General features: G+C 34.8%; 2 protein-coding genes across 2 annotated transcripts; one reads left to right on the forward strand and one right to left on the reverse strand.

The window, feature by feature from the left end:
* Positions 1 to 3,301: 3,301 nt before the first annotated feature.
* Positions 3,302 to 5,080, forward strand: LOC114724436 (uncharacterized). The gene has a single exon (XM_028910785.1). It carries the CDS (start codon positions 3,302 to 3,304, stop codon positions 5,078 to 5,080), a length of 1,779 nt encoding a protein of 592 aa, XP_028766618.1.
* Positions 5,081 to 13,635: 8,555 nt separating this feature from the next.
* On the reverse strand, positions 13,636 to 17,037 carry LOC114724444 (squamosa promoter-binding-like protein 3). The gene is made up of 2 exons (XM_028910791.1): positions 16,597 to 17,037; positions 13,636 to 13,949 (listed from the first exon to the last, which is right to left on the reverse strand). The coding sequence occupies exons 1-2, from the start codon at positions 16,959 to 16,961 to the stop codon at positions 13,838 to 13,840; spliced, it is 477 nt and encodes a 158-aa protein (XP_028766624.1). The 5' UTR covers positions 16,962 to 17,037; the 3' UTR covers positions 13,636 to 13,837.
* Positions 17,038 to 21,034: the final 3,997 nt, after the last annotated feature.

Below are 21,034 nucleotides of genomic sequence, written 5' to 3' on the forward strand. Positions count from 1 at the left end.
AATATTTTTCTCCAATTCTATTTATAAGATTTTAAAATTTGAATTGGTTTGTTTCTTTTTATAAAGATTGTCTAAACATCAAATGTGTTTTTATTAATTTTACCTCTAATTAATTTTCTATCCTCTCTCCTCATCTTTTTCATATTTCACTTTCTTTTATCATTTATCTCATTACTAGTACTTCTGACTCTTATTTGCTACTTTATTAAATAAGGACATCTTTTAAAAAGGTTTAATTTTTATATATTTATGTTTTAAACTAATTTTAACTGTTTTTTTAAATCACATAATTTAGTTAATAAAATGTTATATAAAAAAAAAAAAAAGCGGATGGAGTTTGAATATAAATTATCCAAGTGTAGGTGGAATCTGTTAAAATGTGCTGTGATTTGCTAAATAGTGATTGATCTTCCTCCCAAACACGAGGGGACCACCAACAGGGCAATCAAAGTGGGTGTGGAGGTTAAAGATGGAGTGCAAAGAGGAGCCCTTCAAGTCGTGAAGCCTGGACTTGCAGTCAACTCCCAAGTGTAGAGTCAATGTCTCCCCGCTCCGTTTTCATCACCAAAGAGCGCAACTTCTGCTGAGTCCAAAAAAAAAAGAAAAAAAGAGCGCAACTTCTGCAAATCACATCTACCGATCATAACTATTTTTATGAATATTTGGATTAGCTTTTCAGAACTAATTTTATGATGTTTAAAATATAAATGTGAGATGAGTATTACTTTGACTCACATAAAATTATTATTTTTAATTGATTCTTGTGTTTTCCAAACATATTATAAGGTGGAGAGAGAATTTTTGCCATGGGATTAAATAACTGCGACAATATTTCAGAATTTCTCCTTTACATTGCACTTAACAAGTTAAATAACAAGTTAAAACGGTCTACTTAATGTGTGAAAGTTCTTATAACACTTTTAAAACTAATGTTTTAATGCATCAACCTTCTTTTTTTTTCAAGCCATTGATGCATCAACCATGCTATAGCACTTTTAAAAATAATGTTTTAATGCATCAACCATCCTTTTTTTTTTTGGCCATTAATGCATCAACCATGTTACTCAACACGTTAACTAACATTATTTTAAGAGGTTGCTTTTACCTTTTTCTATTTAAAATGTTGACTTCCGTGCTTAATGTTAGCATAAGATGTTAACGAGCCACAGCTTTTATTTTATACTGCACTCAACATACAAGCTAACCACGTACTCAATGTGCCGATGAGCCTTCCGACATGCAATCAATGCAGTTGAAGAAAATCACTTTTTTCAGACAACACCTTTTTTTTTTTTTTGAATTTTCAACAACTATAATCTTGTTTTTACCGGCTAGTTTTTCATAAACTCTCCAAATTTAAGTTGGTTGGTGTAAGAGTTTTTTTATACAAAAATTTTAGAAAAGGGGTTGGGCTCACCTATAATCGAAGGGCAGAGCACCTAACATTTGAGCTACTGGAATCTGTCCCTATGGGTACAGGAACATGACGAGCAAGTTTTTTTTTTTTTTTCCTAACCTAATAGGTAGTAATTACTTAGTTTCACTATGCTATGGAGATGCCTCCCCCAGTATCATGACTGGAGTCATAATAAAATAACACTCCCGAACCCACTCCTTTTGGTTGGTGTAAGATTTACATGGGGAACAATCACGAGTTCATTGTTGCATTAAAAAACTCTCTCTCTCTCTCTCTCTCTACTTTGTGTAAGGTTTGAATAATGAGATTATGTTGGAATGTGACCTTTAACTTCTCTCAACTTCTTGTATTTGAAAATCATCAAAAGTAAGGTGGCTATTGCCCTTCTATGAATAATTTATTTGATTTTTCATCTTTCTTCTTCTTATTTCTCCCTAATCATCATAGTCTTTTCAATCATCTTTGAGGTATCCCAAGTGAGAAATCAATGGGTGAGATATCCATTGGAGTAATTATCAAGAGTGCGGTATTTCTTGGGAGGTTTTGTAAATACAGGATTTGTAGTGGCTCCCAGATACGAAGTTATTAGACTCATGGAAAAAAAATCTTTGAAGGCTTCTGAAAACCCAAAGTATGCTCAAGCGGATGGAGTTGAAAATGGATAAATTGTTGGCGAGAATTGTTCTCTAGAGAATACAAGAAGAGATGAAGAAGAAAATGAGACACGATATCTTTAAGGCATGAGCATCACAGCACTTTCTTTTGGACTTAGTTCGTCCTTATCTATTCCTATCTTATGGGTGCAAGTTGGATTGATCGGTGAATTTTCTTCAGGATACAATGAAGACCCTTGAATATGGATTGCACTTCTAAGATTCAAGCAAAGACAATAATGATCTTTACAAAGTGATCATATATCTCTATCTCTGTGTATACTTAAAGATAAATGTAATGAGTTTGATCTAGTATATGTTTATGTTTGTGTTATGTGCAAATAAAGTGATGGTTGAGGGTTTATACAAACCATAAAATGATGCCTTGAATAAATGTCTTTTGGAGCAATACCTCTTTCATTAAAAGTCACAACTATATATTAGTTTATGAACCAACATAATTTAAATAACTAAAAGATATTTAATATCCTTTCTATGAAGATGTTATATTTTTTAATATGTAAGATTGTCTTAAGAAAACAACATGATATTTCACTAAGTGGTGGTTACTACATTTTTTTATATATGCCTTTAGAAATCAATCTTGAAGTTTTTTTGGTGTTATAACTTCCTACATGACCATTTATATAAACATATATTAATTTATATAAAGACAAAACCCTCATATAAATTAATCTTTTATATAAATTTATTAATTTAATAAATTTACATGTGATTTTTCAAAACATATTTCTTTATTTTAAAAATATTGGAACATAAATCACCATTCCCAGTCTCTTTATCCATTAACTCTATCCTCTATTTTGTGCTGAAATACGTATTTCAAATGCGACATGCACTTTGTGTTTGATAAAATCATTCAAACATTCTTGCAAACAAGTTTCTAAGCTCAGATTTGTTCAAACTCTCCCTTGCACTAATTTTTAATGAAAAGTTGAAAAGATACTAAAATTTGTAAGCATGTTGCTAGTGCTAACAATTTATTGTGTAAGGGATGAAGGGAGTGGTTGGAATAGTAATGTGCACTATTCCCTGATTTTAAGAAAATGAACCTATTTAATAAAATAAATAAATAAATGTCAACCTTTTCAACCCCTACCAATTATTGTCACATCTGTTAGTCACTGAAAGGTGGTAAATTAGGTGATATAAAAACATCAAATTTAAGCAATTAAAAATAGAATAATGTTATTAAAAGAACCCTGCATGTATGGAGCGCTCTCTCCCCCTTCAGCTCTCGGAGAAGGAAAGCTCCCCTCCCCACCCCGACGACAACCGATCCACTAAGAAAGTCAAGATAAGACAGTCCCAACGCGACGGAGAAGATGACGTCGCGATGATCACTGAAGACCATGGCCCTTCTGCCGGAGAAGAGAACTGCCTGACCAACGGGCCAGATGAAACGACAATGCTTGTTGAGCACGAACCAGCAGAATCCAGTGAGCAAGGTGAGAAACCTTCCTTCCGAGACAAGTTGCTGAACAAGACACCGGACTCTACCCCTGAAGATGAATTCATCCTTGAGGAAGGAGACGTATACGTCGACAAGAAGGGGATCTTCCCAGCCATCGCCTTCTCACCACGAGTGCATAAGATTCTTGACGAGAGCATGCGCTACACTGTGGTGCTAAAGCTCCTTGGTAGGCCTATCGGTTACCAACGACTCCGTGACAATCTGCTACGCTTGTGGAGATTTGCCAACTACTTCAAGTTGTCTGACTTAGAGGGAGGCTGCTTTACAGCAACCTTCACCAATGCTGAAGATTACCACAAAGCCCTCACTGACGGACCCTGGGTCATCACAGGACACTACCTCACAGTCCACCCCTGGACACCGGAGTTCTCACCACTTCACCATAGCATCTCTCAGGTGGTAGCTTGGATACGTATCCCTGGTCTCCCCACCAAGTACTACAAGAAGAACATCATAAGGGCCATTGGAGAAATCCTCGGGCAAGTTATAAGGATAGATTATAACACAGTCTCTGGAGAACGAGGTAAGTTTGCCAGGATGGCAATCATCTTGGACTTATCCACCCCTCTGACGTCGAAGATCACGGTGGATGGGAAAAGCCTATTCGTGGAATACGAGGGCCTACCCACGATATGTTACCACTGTGGAAGATATGGGCATCTCACTGACACTTGCCCTCAGAAAAACCAAGACCAGATGACTGAGGATACCGCTGCGAACCACCCAAAGACAAACCAAGTTCCGGTCATGAGATCTCCGGTGGCTGACGAAGTAGAAGAGACGAATCCGTACGGTGCGTGGATGCAAGTTCCATCCTCACGACGTCGCCCAGCAAGAGAGATGAAAAAGCAGCCTGACACAGGCTACCTTAAAAATGTTAACACAGGGACGAGATTTGACCTGCTGAGAGAAACGGAGGACTTACACAGAAACAACTCTGACTGCATTGAGCCAACCACCGAAAACGTCAACTCCTTGCCAGTTTCAACAGACTCCCACCCTGATACTCACCCCAGACTTCCCAAAGAAACTAAACCAAAAAATGCAACCATTTCTCCCAGGACTCAAAAAAAGCACACCTCGAACCCCTCCAATGAATCCCTTTTCACAAGCAAAGCCTATAAGGAGTCATCCTCGTCTACAGCGCTTGACAACTCCCGCCACACTGCTGTCACCATCTTGAATCCTAAACCCCCCTCCAAATCCCCAACCAACCCCAAGACCCTTGGCTCACCAGGACCCACGCCTAAAACAACCCACCACCCGGGAAAAAACAAGGAGAATATTCTACCTAAGCCGCCGGACAGAACCTCTCCCAAACTGGGCCTCAAAATCCACCCAGGACTATCAATTGGATCCCCCAAGCCCAAATCCAAAGAAAACCAGCCCACCCTTGCAGATACAGCACTCAAAGCGATCACCAAAGCTCTAGGCGATCAGCTCTCCGATAATGAACTCTCTGATGATTCATTCAGTGACGACGAATCCCAAAAACACTCCAACATGGAGTGCTAATCTCACTCGTCTCCCCATGAATACACTCATATGGAATTGTCAAGGTGCGGCAAAGAGTAAATTTCACTCTGTGCTTAAATCCTTCATTGCTGAACACAAGCCTGACGTCTTGGTTCTGATTGAACCCCGAGTTTCTGGCCCACCTGCGGATCGCATTATCAGATCCTTTGGCTTCCCCAACTCACACCGGGTTGAAGCGTGTGGCTTCTCCGGAGGAATATGGCTACTTTGGTCAGATCGAATGTCATTGCAAATTATCCATAGTCACTGGCAATTCATCCATACAAAAGTCCGAGATACCCAGTCCAACCAAGAATTCTACTTCTCAGCAATATATGGTAGCCCAAACTCCACCATTAGAGCACACCTCTGGCCGGTCCTAACGTCACTAGCTCCGTCGGTCGAAGGACCCTGGGCCCTGGCTGGTGACTTTAACGCGGTATTAGCTTCCTCTGAGAGGAGAACTGCCTCCGGTAGGAACACACTTGGGTGCTCTAAATTCCAAGCGTTTGTAAATGACAACTCTTTAGTGGACCTAGGATACTCTGGGCCCAAGTTCACCTGGCGCCGTGGGCTTTCCTTTGCAAGATTGGATCGAGTTCTGGTTAACACAGAGTGGGTCACTTCATTCACCACGTCTACCGTAACACATCTCCCAAAACTTCAATCAGACCACAGACCACTAAAGCTACATTTGCAATCACCACAGCTCCAGACCAGACCCACAGCTTCATTCAAATTCTTAGCGGCCTGGTTAACACACACTGAATTCAAAGGCTTAGTCGAAGACACCTGGAAAGATGAAAATTCTCTGTCAAATAACATTCAAGCCTTTAGACACAGGGCTGCCTCATGGAATCGTGACACTTTTGGCGAGATTGGCATCAGGAAGAGACGATTGACAGCCCGACTAGCTGGACTTCAGAAGGCCCTCGAATCAAAACCCCACTCTGCTTTCTTGATCAAACTCAACAGAGAACTCACGGAAGCTTATGAGACAATTTGCTTTCAACAAGAACTACTATGGATCCAAAAATCCAGAGCTCTTTGGATAAATCTGGGTGATCGCAACACTTCATATTACCATGCCAAAGCTAAAATCAGGAAAGCCCGAAATAGAATCACTGCACTGAAAGATTCAAATGGCTCCTGGGTTTCAGACGACTCACTCCTACAACAAATGACTAGGAATTACTTTGTGGAGCTCTATTCGCGTCCAGACCAGCCAAATACCACCTTCCATCTGCGAGGTAAATTCCCCCCCCCTTCCTGCTACATCCTTAGAATTACTGAATGCGGATTTTTCCCTGGCTGAAGTAAAACAAGCCCTCTTCGATATGAAACCACTCAAAGCCCCAGGACCCGATGGCCTTCGCGCACTTTTCTTCCAAAGCCAATGGGATATAGTAGGACTGTCTCTGTGGAAAATGGCAAACTCTTTACTAGCAGGTCAACCCCTTGATGAAGGTCTCAACAATACTCTGATCACTTTAATCCCAAAGTTAGAAAGGCCCACCATTGTAAAAGATTTCCGACCCATCAGCTTATGCTCAGTGGCTTACAAAATCATGACTAAGCTAGTGGCCAATAGATTGAAACCCCTGATGCCACTGCTTACCCTTCCACAGCAATCTAGCTTCATTCAAGGCAGAAGTATAACTGATAACATCATCATTTCCCAAGAGGTGATCCACTCGATGCGGCACAAACAAGGGCGAAAGGGATGGCTAGCAATCAAAGTAGATCTTGAGAAAGCCTTTGATAAGCTTGATTGGGCTTTCATTGAAGACACCCTTATTGACGCAGGACTGCCAGACAAGCTGATTAAACTAATCATGCACTGCATCTCCACTCCGACCATGCAGATCCTATGGAATGGTCAACCTTCGCAACCCTTCGCCCCTACTAGAGGTATAAGGCAAGGAGACCCCCTCTCTCCCTACATCTTTGTTCTTTGTATGGAGAGACTATCTCAAGCCATTACCTATGAAGTTCAACAAAACAAATGGGAAAGTATTAAGCTTGGCAGGCACGGACCCCCTCTGTCACACCTCTTCTTCGCTGACGACTTAATTCTGTTCAGCACTACTTCACAACAGCAACTATCCCTCATACAGGGTATCCTTGCAAACTTCTGTTCGGCCTCAGGCCAAGTTGTCAGCCAAGCTAAAACAAGAATTCATTTCTCAAAAAACGTAGCCAGGACTGAAGCTCAACGAATTTGCAGCTTCCTAGGCTACCAAAGGACTGAGCAACTAGGGAAATATCTTGGTGTTCCCCTGCTTCATTCAAGAGTCTCTAAAGACACTTACAATTACCTCATTGAGAAAGTCCAACAGCGGCTCACCACCTGGAAGGCCAAAACACTCTCACTAGCAGGCCGTGTTACCTTGGCTAAATCAGTACTCAGCGCTCTACCCTACTACACAATGCAAACTTCAGCTCTCCCGGTGTCATGCACAGAAGCCATTGAACGCATAATCCGCAGATTTATATGGGGGTCAGACGAGAACACGCGCAAAACAAGCTTAGTTAGCTGGCGAGACATGTGTCAACCTACCCAAAGAGGAGGCAGTGGACTCAAAACTCTTCAAGGTCAAAACCGAGCTTTCCTTTCCAAACTCGCGTTTAGCCTCATTCACCAACCTCATCAACTCTGGGTCCAAATCTTAAGAGCAAAATACAAATGGTCGAAGGAAAGCAATTATGAGTTCAAAACTCGCATAGCATCCCATACTTGGCGCAGCATTGCACGTGTTTGGAAGGACACTGAGCTCAACATAGCTTGGAAAATAGGGAATGGAAATACTATCAGATTCTGGTCGGATAACTGGGCAAATGACTTGGGACCTTTAAAACTCCTAACGTTTGCTGACATCGAACAAAGCCAGCTCAGCAAGCCAATTAGTGAGTTTCTTAATGACAGAGGAGAATGGCATTGGGACCGATTCCAACATCTACTTCCTGCCAACGTACTTTCTCATATAGCTGCGATACCACCTCCAAGTGTATCCTCTCCCCCCGACGTTTGTTATTGGACTGCCAATCCAAATGGAAAATTCTCTGTTAGATCTGCCTATCAGAGCACCGAGGACTCATCATGGAATGACCACAGCCCATCATGGAACTGGGCCTGGAAATGGCCAGGAATGCAACGAGTTAGAACTTTTCTTTGGCTTACAATGAGGCAACGCCTTCTCACAAATTCTGAAAGGATGCGAAGAGGCATGACTGAACAGGGTACCTGTGGAATTTGTCACACCGAGATGGAAGATGTAGACCATATTCTTCGTTGGTGCCCCATTGCTTACAACTGCTGGCTCTCAATTATACCACACCAACGGCGGCAAGCTTTCTTCCAGCTTCCCCTCAAAGACTGGTTAGCTAGGAACCTTGACCCACACCTAACGAGCACTCATTGGAGGATCTTCTTCGGGATCCTAATTTGGAAATTTTGGGATAATAGGAATAGAACCATTTTTTGCAATGATCCCTCAACCCCTGATTCTATTATTTACTCTTCTCAAAGCTTAACCCAGTACGTCATTAAGGCAGAAGAGCAACTTAATTCTATAAACTCTACTGCCTAACTGACCTTGTCTTTGTAATTATTTGCTTTAATATATTTCCCCTTTTACTCAAAAAAAAAAAATAGAATAATGTTGAAGGGATGCCGCTGAAACTCTTCTAAGACAATAAAGAAGTTGACACACAGAAATATTCTTTGGACCATTCCACATATCTACATCCAGTGCCCAAGTTTTCTTGAAATTTGAAATTCACTATCTCTTAAAAATGACAATAATCTCACTAGTTTCTCGCAGGCATTAGTGTAGTCCTTACAACCCTCTTACCCCCTTGTTCACACCAAAGCTTGGTAATCTTAACCCCCTCATACAACATAATAACTTCTCAAGATCTTACTACAGGCCTAGAGGAACTCTTGAAGCGAATAAATGTGACGGACTTTTGGAACATTGGTTATAGCTGTGCCTGTAAATGTATCCCACTTTACTCCCTAATAATACTTTTTACTCCTTTTTTCCCGGTAATGATAAGACTTCTACGCTCCAATAGTAAAAGAAAAAGAACAAGACGTGCTTTCAAAAGGAAAAAAAGAAAGGATAACTATAGCCTGTCGTGTTTGACTTAGCTTGACCTAAAATGTTCCAAGGGGGATGTATGCATCTTATCTGTTTCTGGGTTGGGCTGCCAATTGTACTTTTGTGTTCCCTATCGTCAATAATAATCAACCTAAAGTAAAGAAAAAAAGTAATAAGGAGAACAATATGGGATGGAATTTAAGCACAATTATTGAGAAATAGTACTTTTAAAAACTTGATTTGATGTTAATATATTTTCTGATCCAAGCGTGAAACTCTCTTTTTCTAGCAGAAAAAGTTTTACGCTTGAACATATTATGATGGGTAGGTTAAATGTCAACATCAATATAAATACAAATATAAAATCTATAAAAACTTAAACATTTACAAATTAGTGGTTTTGTTTTTCCGTTCTATCCAGACAAAAAAAAAATCAGTGGTTTTATTTTTTATTTTTTCTCTATATTTTGTTCTTGGAATTTTCACAAAACATTTTATTGATTCTTTGTAACTATTTTTTTTAATTTAATATTTCTTTATGTGTGTGTGGGGTGATGAAAAGGTGAGTTTACTATATTAATATTTAGCAAAACTTTATATTCTCTAAAATTTTGAAATCGAAAAAAAAACAGTTACTAGCTAATCCAATGCGGATCCAATTATAGAGCATTCTAATTCATTATATTTATTAATTAAATTAATGTATGATATACATTTAAGAAATACAAGATAATAAATAAAAGTAAACTCACCTTCCGTTCTACGTGATGCTTTGGCTTCCTGGATCTATGATCTATTATTGCATAAAGGAAAAAAATGCAGACCAAGTTAGTTATATTTATTAGTTCAAGTTAATAGATGAATCGATAAGTGTACATATATATATATATATATGTATGTATATAGATATATATTTTAACAGCTAACAAATAAACAATACCCAGCCCTCAACATGCGAGCTCAGGGCTAAAGAGACCAGACCTTTTATGTTATTTTTTAAATATAAAATTTTCACTTATTTTGAAATAAAAAATAAAATAATAAATCTTCTAAAATGTTTTATTCAAATTATAAATATTAGTAAAATAAACTAATATTGTTCAGAGAAAAAAATCAAACACTAATAAACTATTGTTCAAATTCAAAAAAAAATTAAAACAGAAAAAGTAAAAGGATAAAAACTAAGCAGCTAAAGACTAACAACATCAACATATTATTATTTTTATCTTCATCTTCATCATTATCAGCAAGATCAACAATATTTAATTGTTCTTACTATAAGTGAGCTCTTCTTTAGTAAAAAAAATATTAAGGTTTTGTCTTCATCAATTTTATCTAAAATAAAAATATACAACAATCATTTTTTACTACTACTACTACTATTATTATTTCATAATAATAATTTTTTTTAACTCTTATAAATCATATTTTGGGTAAATTCTTTTATACCTAAATAGTCACATGATAAATAGTTGGATGATCTCAAGTGCTAAATAAGGAGTGCCTGAGGGAGTCTAGGAGAGCAACGAAGCCATCTATATCTACATGATTACAAACATACACTTAGTTTCCTCTTATGTCTAGTTATTTACTATATTCTTCGTGTTTTCTTTTTATCTTTATAGTTTAGGGTTTAGGGTTTAATATCAATTTATATTAAAACATGTGAAAAAAATTTTCACTTCGACTTGGGATAAAATTTCTCAAATTCCTTCGAACTCGTGTGGTCTTTACTTTTTACTTGAAGGACAAAAGATCAAATGGAATTAAAAAAGAAAAGGGTTTGAAATATTTCTAACTTCCAGTATAATTTATAATTTAAATGCCCTTAGTTATTTCAGCTAAAAAAATGCCCTTAATTATCTCCAAACCAATTTTAGAACCACCGTTTAGCGCCTTTACTGGGCTTCAAAACTGCACCAAAATTATATCGAGGGTAACAAGTGTCATTGAAGAAGTAATTTGATTTACTTTTTGTCCTTGCAGAAAATGTACATTTAAGTATTTGGGTCTAAATGTCTACGGGAAAGCAATTGTTTAATTTTTTTGGTCATGATACACGTACATATTACATTCTTAATTAAGGGTTTGAACTCACAACCTCATATTTAAGAAAAAAAGGTGCTTGGTATCAGTTGGGCTACAAAGCGCCAACAAAAAAAATATTTGCTTAATTTCTTTTCTAGAAATAACAAAAATAAGGGAAAACATAATAACTATTCACAAGCATATAGAATTTTATTTTATCCTTTAATTTTGTTATCAGGATAAAAATTATTCATTCTCTAAAGCATGGGGCGTTTTAGAGAAGTAAAATCCAATAAATGAACTTTCTTTATATTTTTCAGGGAACATTAATCCTTCACTCCATGTAGTTTACTCATATTTTGAATTAAGTTTTTGTTGCCTTTTATTAAAAGAATTCTTAGCGTTTCCTCAGTTATATGCACTCATCCTCATGGTTATAATCTGATACTTTCATGAAGTGACACATTAATAGTTGCATATGTGGCCATTATGAGTCTCTGCTGACTCTGATTAAAATTGCAACATAGATATTAAAACAGGCGATAAACACAAATTATCTTGGTCATAATTAATGGCTGCTTATTGTTAACTAATTCTTTTTCATAAACAGATTGCTTGCACAGTATTTATGCTTTATTTGCCTTATTCTTGAATCTCATTATTAATTAATTTTCCAGCTATAAGATGGAATCTGAAGAAAATATTAAAATAGGGAGTGGAATAGAAATTAATAGGCATTGAGAAAGAAATGCGAAGCTTTAAACTAAAGGCTGCATATATCTGCTTCTCTTTGCAACAGTCATGTTCTTTTCCTTCTTTGATTATAAGTGAGGAAATTAAAAATTGAGTAAAACTATAGCTATTGGGAGTTAATTAAGATATATTACGTATATGCAAAGGCTCAATTTTCTTAATTTCACATGGTTGTGTCTAGCTAGCTGGCTAGGTATTAGTTTTCCCTCAAAGAACATAATTTCACCCTGTTTTGCCATCTTATTGGACTCCATGGGTTTCAAAGAAATCAACTAATCCAGTAAAACAGCTATCTAGATTTTACTTAACATGCGAACTAGTCTTTAGGGGGCTATGACCTTCTTGTCTTATATAATAAATCCATTTGGTCACGAAAATTATTGGATGCACTAAATCAAAGTGCTTCGTCTTTTTCTAGAACCCGTGCAAGGTAAAAAGAGGAATAACTTTTCAAAATCAAAATCGTGAAATTATTATTATATTTGACATTTGGAAAACTTGTAATGCCACTTGCATAGAGATGCATCATTCCATCATTAACTTTATATCATCTTCTAACTTTATGCGAAGTTTCATTTTGATCGTTTAATTTTATAAAATAATTGTTCTAATCCTATAGCCTGATCCCGTTAGCCTCAAATGATTTTTTTGTGTGCCAATAATTATTATTTTTAAAAAATAAACTTAATATATCAGTATTTGAGAATATTTTATCAGTATTTAAAAATTTACTGATGACACTTTTTGCTAATGAAACTAACAATGTTAGAGTTAAAATACTCAAGAATAGAATTGAAACATTTAGCCTCATCACATATTTTCATGTGTATATATATCCTCTCCACAGGAATTGAAACATTTAGCCCCAAGTTTGAGGGGACAATATAACATTTATAACTAGATAATAGAATCAATGACCATGTATGACATTTGAGAAGGTAGGAAAGTAATTAAATAAAGATGGTTAGATTTCTGTGACTCACCACTCAACTGATAATTCTTAATTTTTTTTTTTGGTCATGCATTTTAAATATTCTACTTACTCATTAATCAAATTATTTCGCCAAATATAACATACATGCGTGTCCATCAATTGGGATACTATGAAAAGTAATTATGCCAGTTTATATTTTGATTAACAAGATTCCACTTGAAAAAAATTACTGAATCGAAAAGGATTGAAGAAATCTATCCTCCCTCTCTCTCTGAGAAAGAGCGAGCTTCTTTACAGCTTTTACTGTCTCCTTCCCCCCCCCCCCAATGGGATACCTTATAGAATATTATACTATTAATAAGTCATAAATAACATGCTTTATTTTTTTTTAATTTCATAAAATGAATGAGTGATCGGTAGCTAAATAATAAAATAATACCTAAAATTTATAGTCCTATATAACTATTTATAAGTCATGTATAACATAATTCTTATTAAACACACTATCATCATTACCAAAAGAAAATGTTTAAATTATCAAATTTAATAAAACATCAATAGTCGCAAGAGGAGATATATAAGCCACTTTCCATGAACATTTATGACTCATTAGGTCTTAATTTGTGCAATACATTGGACGGACATCCAGTTTTAGCTCAAGGTTGTATAATATAGCTTAGTTTAAATCATACAACTACACAAAAAAAAACTGATCAAGCGTAATTAAACTGACTTTAGATGAAAATATACTCATGCACATAAAATAATAACAATAATAATATTGTTCCTTGCAAAGCTCTTATAAAGAGATTGACAGAAGAGAGAGAGCATCTAAGGAGGACAATAACATAAATTTCAATACGAAGATGGTGTCATCGATGAGTTTATCTCAATTATATAATATACATATTGAGATTTCAATTAATTAATTAATTAATGTTAACCTTCTCCATGATAATCAGATGAAACCTTTCGTCTTCTCTCATTATGCCCTGCCAAACGCTTTCTACAACTCCTTTTTGAGTTGTCAAACTCTGAAAGCTCATGAAACCTGCAAAAGTTACAATCCATTAAGGGAAATTAATATTCAAGGACAACTTCAAAAGGTAATTATCTATCCATTTCGTATATATAATATTTATTTATATATAATCATAATATCTATAAGAAGATGAAACTAATAACTTCGATGTTGTTTTGTTTTGTTTTTTTTTTTTTGACATGTTAAACAAACAACGCCAGCAACTCGCTTCACATCACTAATAAATTAGATTCATATTTTGAACCTATCTAGCCCAAATTTTCAAGGCTATTGGATGCACAGGTAATGCGAGTAAATCAGACAGTACGAAGTTTTCTGAAAATAGATAGACGAAGAGTAAACAGAGTGCTCAATGGAGAAGTTAATGAAGATGATCTTTTAGTTCTCATTTATTTAAAAATTTGATTATTGATAAAGTATAATAACACCGTACGATTCACCAATCCCACCTAATAAGGTAATTAAGACTCTTTATTATTATTGTAACTAATGAGGTCCAAATGAATTAACCTATTTAACTCTATTTCTATCTTCCATAATAGTAAAATGTTCCAAGAAGAGAGATAAATATATAGGATTTCGTGCATTTATCTTTCTCCTCCCGACTCCATGATGCTTAAAGATAACTAAGAATCAAAATGTGTTTCACTAGATCATGACCCATATGAATTGACAACTCACCGTAAATGACATTTTTATATCACTTTTAAGTTTGACAGGTCCAAGCAAAAACTTATCCATATTATGGAAGAAAGAGAAGTGGATATGCTTATGACCCACGCACTTTTGGATTATGGACAGTGGAGTTTAATTCACACACAAAAATATACACCTGTCGTATTCTAGTTGGGACGTCGTTTCGATAAATCCCCATCATATAAAAGTAAAGTGAAGCATTGTGCCAGTGGATTGTAAGTACCATAGATTTTTACAAAACCAAAAGAACATGTTATTATGTTGACAAATGTATGGTACTCTTAAAACATGAAATTTGTCGATAATTAATCACATGTGGTTTGAAATCAAGAATTATGCAACGCATTCCGTAACTAGAAACATAGTCTACTTACTCAAAGTTACTCACAATTTCAGAAATTAAAGATAATGAATATATTTTTCCCGCAAATATTCTATATATTAATATACATATCATCTCGATTGAATACCCTCTTCTAGAATAACTCATGATCATAACATTTTGTGTTTTGTAACTCATTTGACAAAAAATAGACCCAAAATCTATTTATGTGTTAGTTAATGGATGAAACTTGTTGTAAGCCTTCTTGAATAACGTACAAGATTACTAATCTTGAATTTACAAGTAAAACAAAAAAGTATATGAAGTAGTAGTATAAAATGTTACTCCCCCTAATCCTTTAATAGGCCACATTCATAGAAGAAATTTTTTATCCTAAATCCTTCTTGTCAATTTCCAATGAAGGGATATGGAGGGAATATATGCTTTTGAAATTAATGGTATCTTCTAAAGATGGAAATCAAAATAATTTCTAGATTATTTTAAATTTTTTGGGAGTTTAGTAAAATATTGTCTCCAGTCATTAATATAAAACTTCATTAGACTTTTATTTTGATCCTAAATATAAAATACAATCCATTTTGTTTATCATATTTATCTTTTTTTTCTCAAAATAGTTTTTATAATAATGATAGTTTTAATCAATATACTTGATTAACTATTTTAGAAAAGACAACATCTATTTATTACCAATAACTAACTTAACTAATTTCTTTAACATAAACAAATTGATTAACTAGTTCTTATATTAAGGAGCAAAAGTAATAGTTAAAAGTGATTTACATGAAGGATCAGAGTAAGTACTCATATTTCGGTAGCACATATTATAACACGAGAACATGATTCTAAATGCTAATTAATAGCTCCATGCTCAAGACAAGAATCCCAAGAATTTCCCATTGCAGAGTTATCACACATTCAAAGAATGAGTGACACAAGAGAATGTGCCTATAAGCAGAGGATTTGAACCCTGTAAAACTATCCATTACAATAACAAGACGTGTTCTAATTGAAGAGTAGTTTTTCCCTAGGATGATTTTCTTCTCACAAAAATTGAAAGTCAATTAAAATGGGCTAACACCAAACAGTCAAATTATTTACTTATGCACACTTATACACATATCATTATTCTATTTATGAGAGACTTGAAGTTCATTCTCAAAAAGAGAGTGGAATCAAAGTATCCAACTACTACTGCATCAAAAAAATTAAATTCTCCATCGGACATGTATTTCTTTAGTTGTATTAGAAAAGTTTAAACCCTATACCCTTACCCACCTTGAACTTTCCTCAAATGGCATCAAACTTCTATTCCAATGATAAAATGCTCTAAGTTCCATTACCCCATTAAAGTATTCAACTTCTATGTTTAACAGTCTCTTGTATTTATTCCAATCACAGAAACAAGTTTTGGTTTTGTTTAGCTTCCGAGTGAGAATCAAGTTCAGATCTTATGATCTGGGGAAACAAGCTTATTATTATTGAACCAGAGAGAAGTAATTTAAAACTCCGAATCAAACCTTCTCGGATCTTTCAACCCACAATATGCCTTTAAGACGAAATAAAGAAAGCAATATAAGTACATATAATAAGAAGATCGATAGATTAGGGTTTCACTACCTGCTACATTGCTGGCAAAATCGTTGTTCGTTGCCTGAAACGAGTACGAACGGCGCTTTGGCGTGGTACCCACAGACCTTGTGCCGCCGGTGATACGGTTTGGCGTCGCTCAGATCAGTCTGGCAGTCATCGGCCTGACAAGACGGTGGCGCCGCCGATGAGCTTCCTGGTTTGGGGCCTCTCCTGCTGTATGTATTTGACATAACTCTTCTCTTTCTTCCATGTTCTTCTCCAGAGCCAAGTTCACTTTCTGTCTCTTCTTCATCGTCTTCTTCTACTTCTTCCTCTTCGTCTTCCTCCTCCTCCTCCTCTTCTTTTTTCCTGTACCTCGAGCTCCTCTTTCCCTCAGCTCTGCTTGTTTCCATAAAGTTCAGGGAAGCAAGAGAGAGAACCAGATCAAGAAAACCAGGAGAAGAATGTGGGAGAGAGAATAATAGAAGTCAAGGAGAAGACGATAAAAAGGCTCATATAAATAGGAAAACGCGGAAAATTGCACCCAACAGATATTCATTTTTGAAAATCGAAAGTATTGCAAAATATTTGGACAAAATATTAAATCGTGTCTATAAAGATCTCCAATATAGGATTATTGTTAAAGGTAATTTTTATTTCGTTCTATAAAGTTGCAATTTTCGTAATTTAATCCTTAAAATTTTTGTTAAAAATTCAACTTATTAGCTCTCACTATCAAAATTTTCTGAGTATACTATTAATTTTTTTGGTTGAATCATCATATTACTCTTAAATAAATATTATTCTATAACACAAATGTTAGAAAAGTATATTTCACAATTTAAAATTCTGTAAAATATTTTCTAGAAATATGACAATCAAGGTTAAGTTTAAAATTATTTAAATCTATACAATGAGCAATGAACGTAACTAGTAAGTAAATTTGAGTCCCAAATGCGCAACAGTGTTGTTAAATACTTTGAGAGAGCTTGATATACTATTTATGAATTATAAATAATATTATTGATTCCTCACATTTCTATTTATAACAGTTTCTCATAAAAACATTTGAAAATATGAATACGGCTAAAGAATTTAGGTGAGGACCACATGCTCTACATATCCTGGTTGTCAAGAAGAAGGTAATGAGGTTTGCAAGTTGCAAAGAAAGAAAAGAGAATAATAGGTCTCGACAGGACAAGAAGACCTAGCGAAGACCATAAAAGTATAACTCAATATATAAATCCTTCACTCACACTTTTGGACTTTTCTAAGACCCAAGAATTTCATTAAAAACAATGATAGCTCCTTGTGAGTGGATCATTCAACACTGATTCCATTTATTAAAATAATAATACTAATTAATTTTGTGGCCCTCGACCATCCACACCACTCTTTATAGGCCTTTTATTTTTTTTCCAAGGCGGCTCGTACCATCAATTATATTATAAAAACCAAAAAGAGAACAAGGGTTCAGTGTCTAAAATCAAGTTGAAGACATAAACCTTAATGTAGAATAATGGAGCAGGAGGGTTTTGTTTCAAAGCTTTTGATGGACCATATTACTTTCTCCTCATATATAGTTATATATTACCATTGCAATCATGTGAAAAGAACCATACATACAGTTATTAACCACAATTTCAATCATGATTTATATATATGTCATTAATTAATATCTTTATTTTCAATTTGTAATTATGAGTGATAATGTTAAAATCAGTCACTCAGTTTCAATATTCATGCTGCTTGTCAATGTCCACCGTGAAAAACGCAAGGGAGAACTGTTAGTTATATTTCTATACCTTGGATTTAAGAAGAAAATGAAAAAAAAAAAATTAATTCAATTGTGATGAAAAACCTGAAACTGAAACTACTTTTAAATTAAAAATATATATTTTACACAGACATCCCTTAATTTGATTTCAGGGAAGATCTCCATAGGTTTTTAAAATAAAATTAATTATAATTCATTAAATAGTTTAACTGTGATAGCACTGAATCATGAACCGTCGACTGGTTTATTAATTAAAAAGCTGGTTACATTTATAGGAACTACGTTATTCTTTAATTGCATAATGTTCAAGACATAAATCCATGAAGACATCAACATCAAAGTAAAAATAAAAATCTGTTGCCCATGGAAAACTGAAAAAGATTTCTGTCATCTAGTCACGAAGTAGAATAATTACTTTGTGTATGCGTGTAAAGCTGAAGAATTATTAGACAAAGAAGTCTATATACTCAGTTTTTCCAACAGAGAATATAGATCCCTGTTTTTTTAGGATTAAATATGAATTTTTTTATATTTTCGTCAAATTATATTATTTTATAGGAGAATTACTCCCACCGAAAAAAAAAACCACCAAGAAGCCCTTCTAACAAGTTAGAAATTGTCTAGAACTTGTTATTACAAGTTGTTTAAATTATTATTGGGACTTTTTTATAATTATGCCTCTCTTTTGGGATTTAATTACAATTCTCTCTTATTTTAACCATAATTGAGTTAATCTCGCTTTAAAGACAATTAGACCTTTAATTCTTGAACTACTATATTGACTAGTCTAATCACCTGTATCACTTTCACGCTCAAAGTCTTTTGCCACAAAAGAAAGTGGAGCCTACCTCTCCTAACCCCTCCCTCCCTCTTGCTCTCTCTCTCCCCCCTCCCTCTGGGTCTGTGGGGCGCAATTAAGAGATAGTCCTTTTCACGACGAGGAAGATAGAGAAGGGAAGGACCATGAGTGGGGGGTGGGGGACGATTCTATCTAGCAATCTCAATGCTTGAAGTTACTACTAAGCTAAGCGTGCATTATTATTATTGAGAAAAGAGGAGAGATACCAATAAATTGATGGAACGAGGTTGGGGCCCCATTGTGTCTCCAGCGTGTTAACTTGTACGACGAATACCCCTCATTGCTTGCCCACGGATCTCCCAGTTCCAGGGCCCCCCCCTCTTTCCTTCACTATTTCTCTCCCACGTTGCTCTTTGGTGCAGCCAGCTAGCTTTTACCTTCTTCTGTTAGGTTACCATCAATCCTTCTGCTTCCTTGCTTGCTTTCAAATGCATTCCAGCTGTATGTCTTAATTGCTACTATTTCCATAGATTTTCATTTATATGTCCTACAAAATCTATGATTGGCTTGTTATTCAGAACCAGACACCAACGTTATGATATCTCCCACATTAGGGTTTCTGGTTTAACTTCGGAAAGAGGAGAGAGATTCTATCTAGATTTATAGATTTCAATTATATCATCACTCCTTTTCCTCATTTTGTTTCTTTTGACCTAGATCTATCTTAAATAGTGTCTTCAAAAGTGAGCCGGAGGAGCTGGTTTGGTCAAACAGGCAATTCGAGTTTTTGTTCCCATCCAAAATGCTGTCAAAAATCCAAGAAAATGAATAAACATCTATAACATTGATTTTCCCCCCTTACTTTTATAAAATACTAATTTTGGTTTTTAATTTAAGAGTTGAATAACTAATTTATAAATATTAAAGAAATTAGTTAAGTTAGTTACTTGTAATAAATAGATGTTATCTACTTTAAAATATCTTTGTTAATTATGTGTATTTGAACTACTAATTAATAAAAAATTTTAACATATACAATCACCATAAGGATTACTTAGGAGCAAAAATAGATTAGATAAATATTAGGAAAAAAAGTGAATTAAGATATTATATTTTAAGACTAAAGTGAATTTTTAATTAGCTTTCATATTAAGGATCAAATGTAGTATTATTTTTACATAAGTAATTAGCTCTCTCACAAAATTAGAAGAATTGACTGCGATATTCATGACTAGTTAGTGTTGTCAAACATGGGTTTGTATTTTATAGTACTAATTGATAATTTGTTGAGCATATATTAGTTGTGACGTATTTCACATGAGATTCCATTCATATCAATAAATTTTGTGCTAATGAGTTCAATGATCCACCGCTTCTTCAAAAAAATAAACGAGTTGATTTTAAAATCCAATTCCTTTATTTGAGATATTAAATTATATCATCTACATGTAGCATTCATGCATTAATAACTAATAAATTGTTAAATAGGAAAAAAAACACAAGTTCGAATATCGAGAAACGTATTGGTTAGAAGAGCTATTTCTTAACCACTCTTGACCTAAAATAGATTAGTCTCAAGTTCAATATGATTTAATAACACCCTTATTTCATCCACAAAAAAAAAAACAAAGAAAGAAAATGTCGCATTTAATCATTATTCTATATAGCTCTTGGGATGTAACATAAATATTATTTCTGTGATAGTAGGAAATTTGAAATGAACAATTAATGCATATAAATAAAACGAAAACAGATCAAAAGCAATCTCTATATGTGTGTAATTAAAAATTCAATATTATCATTCCCCTTTGTATTAAAAATCCAAAAAAAAAAAAAAAGCCACATCCAATCCCAACCGTGACGCCAACTATTACAAGATATTTAGTCGAATGGCTTGGATTCCTGTTACC

Source organism: Neltuma alba, unplaced genomic scaffold, assembly GCF_004799145.2.
Source record: "Neltuma alba isolate B1F8T4 unplaced genomic scaffold, ASM479914v2 tig00012187_pilon, whole genome shotgun sequence".
Lineage (NCBI taxonomy): Eukaryota > Viridiplantae > Streptophyta > Magnoliopsida > Fabales > Fabaceae > Neltuma > Neltuma alba.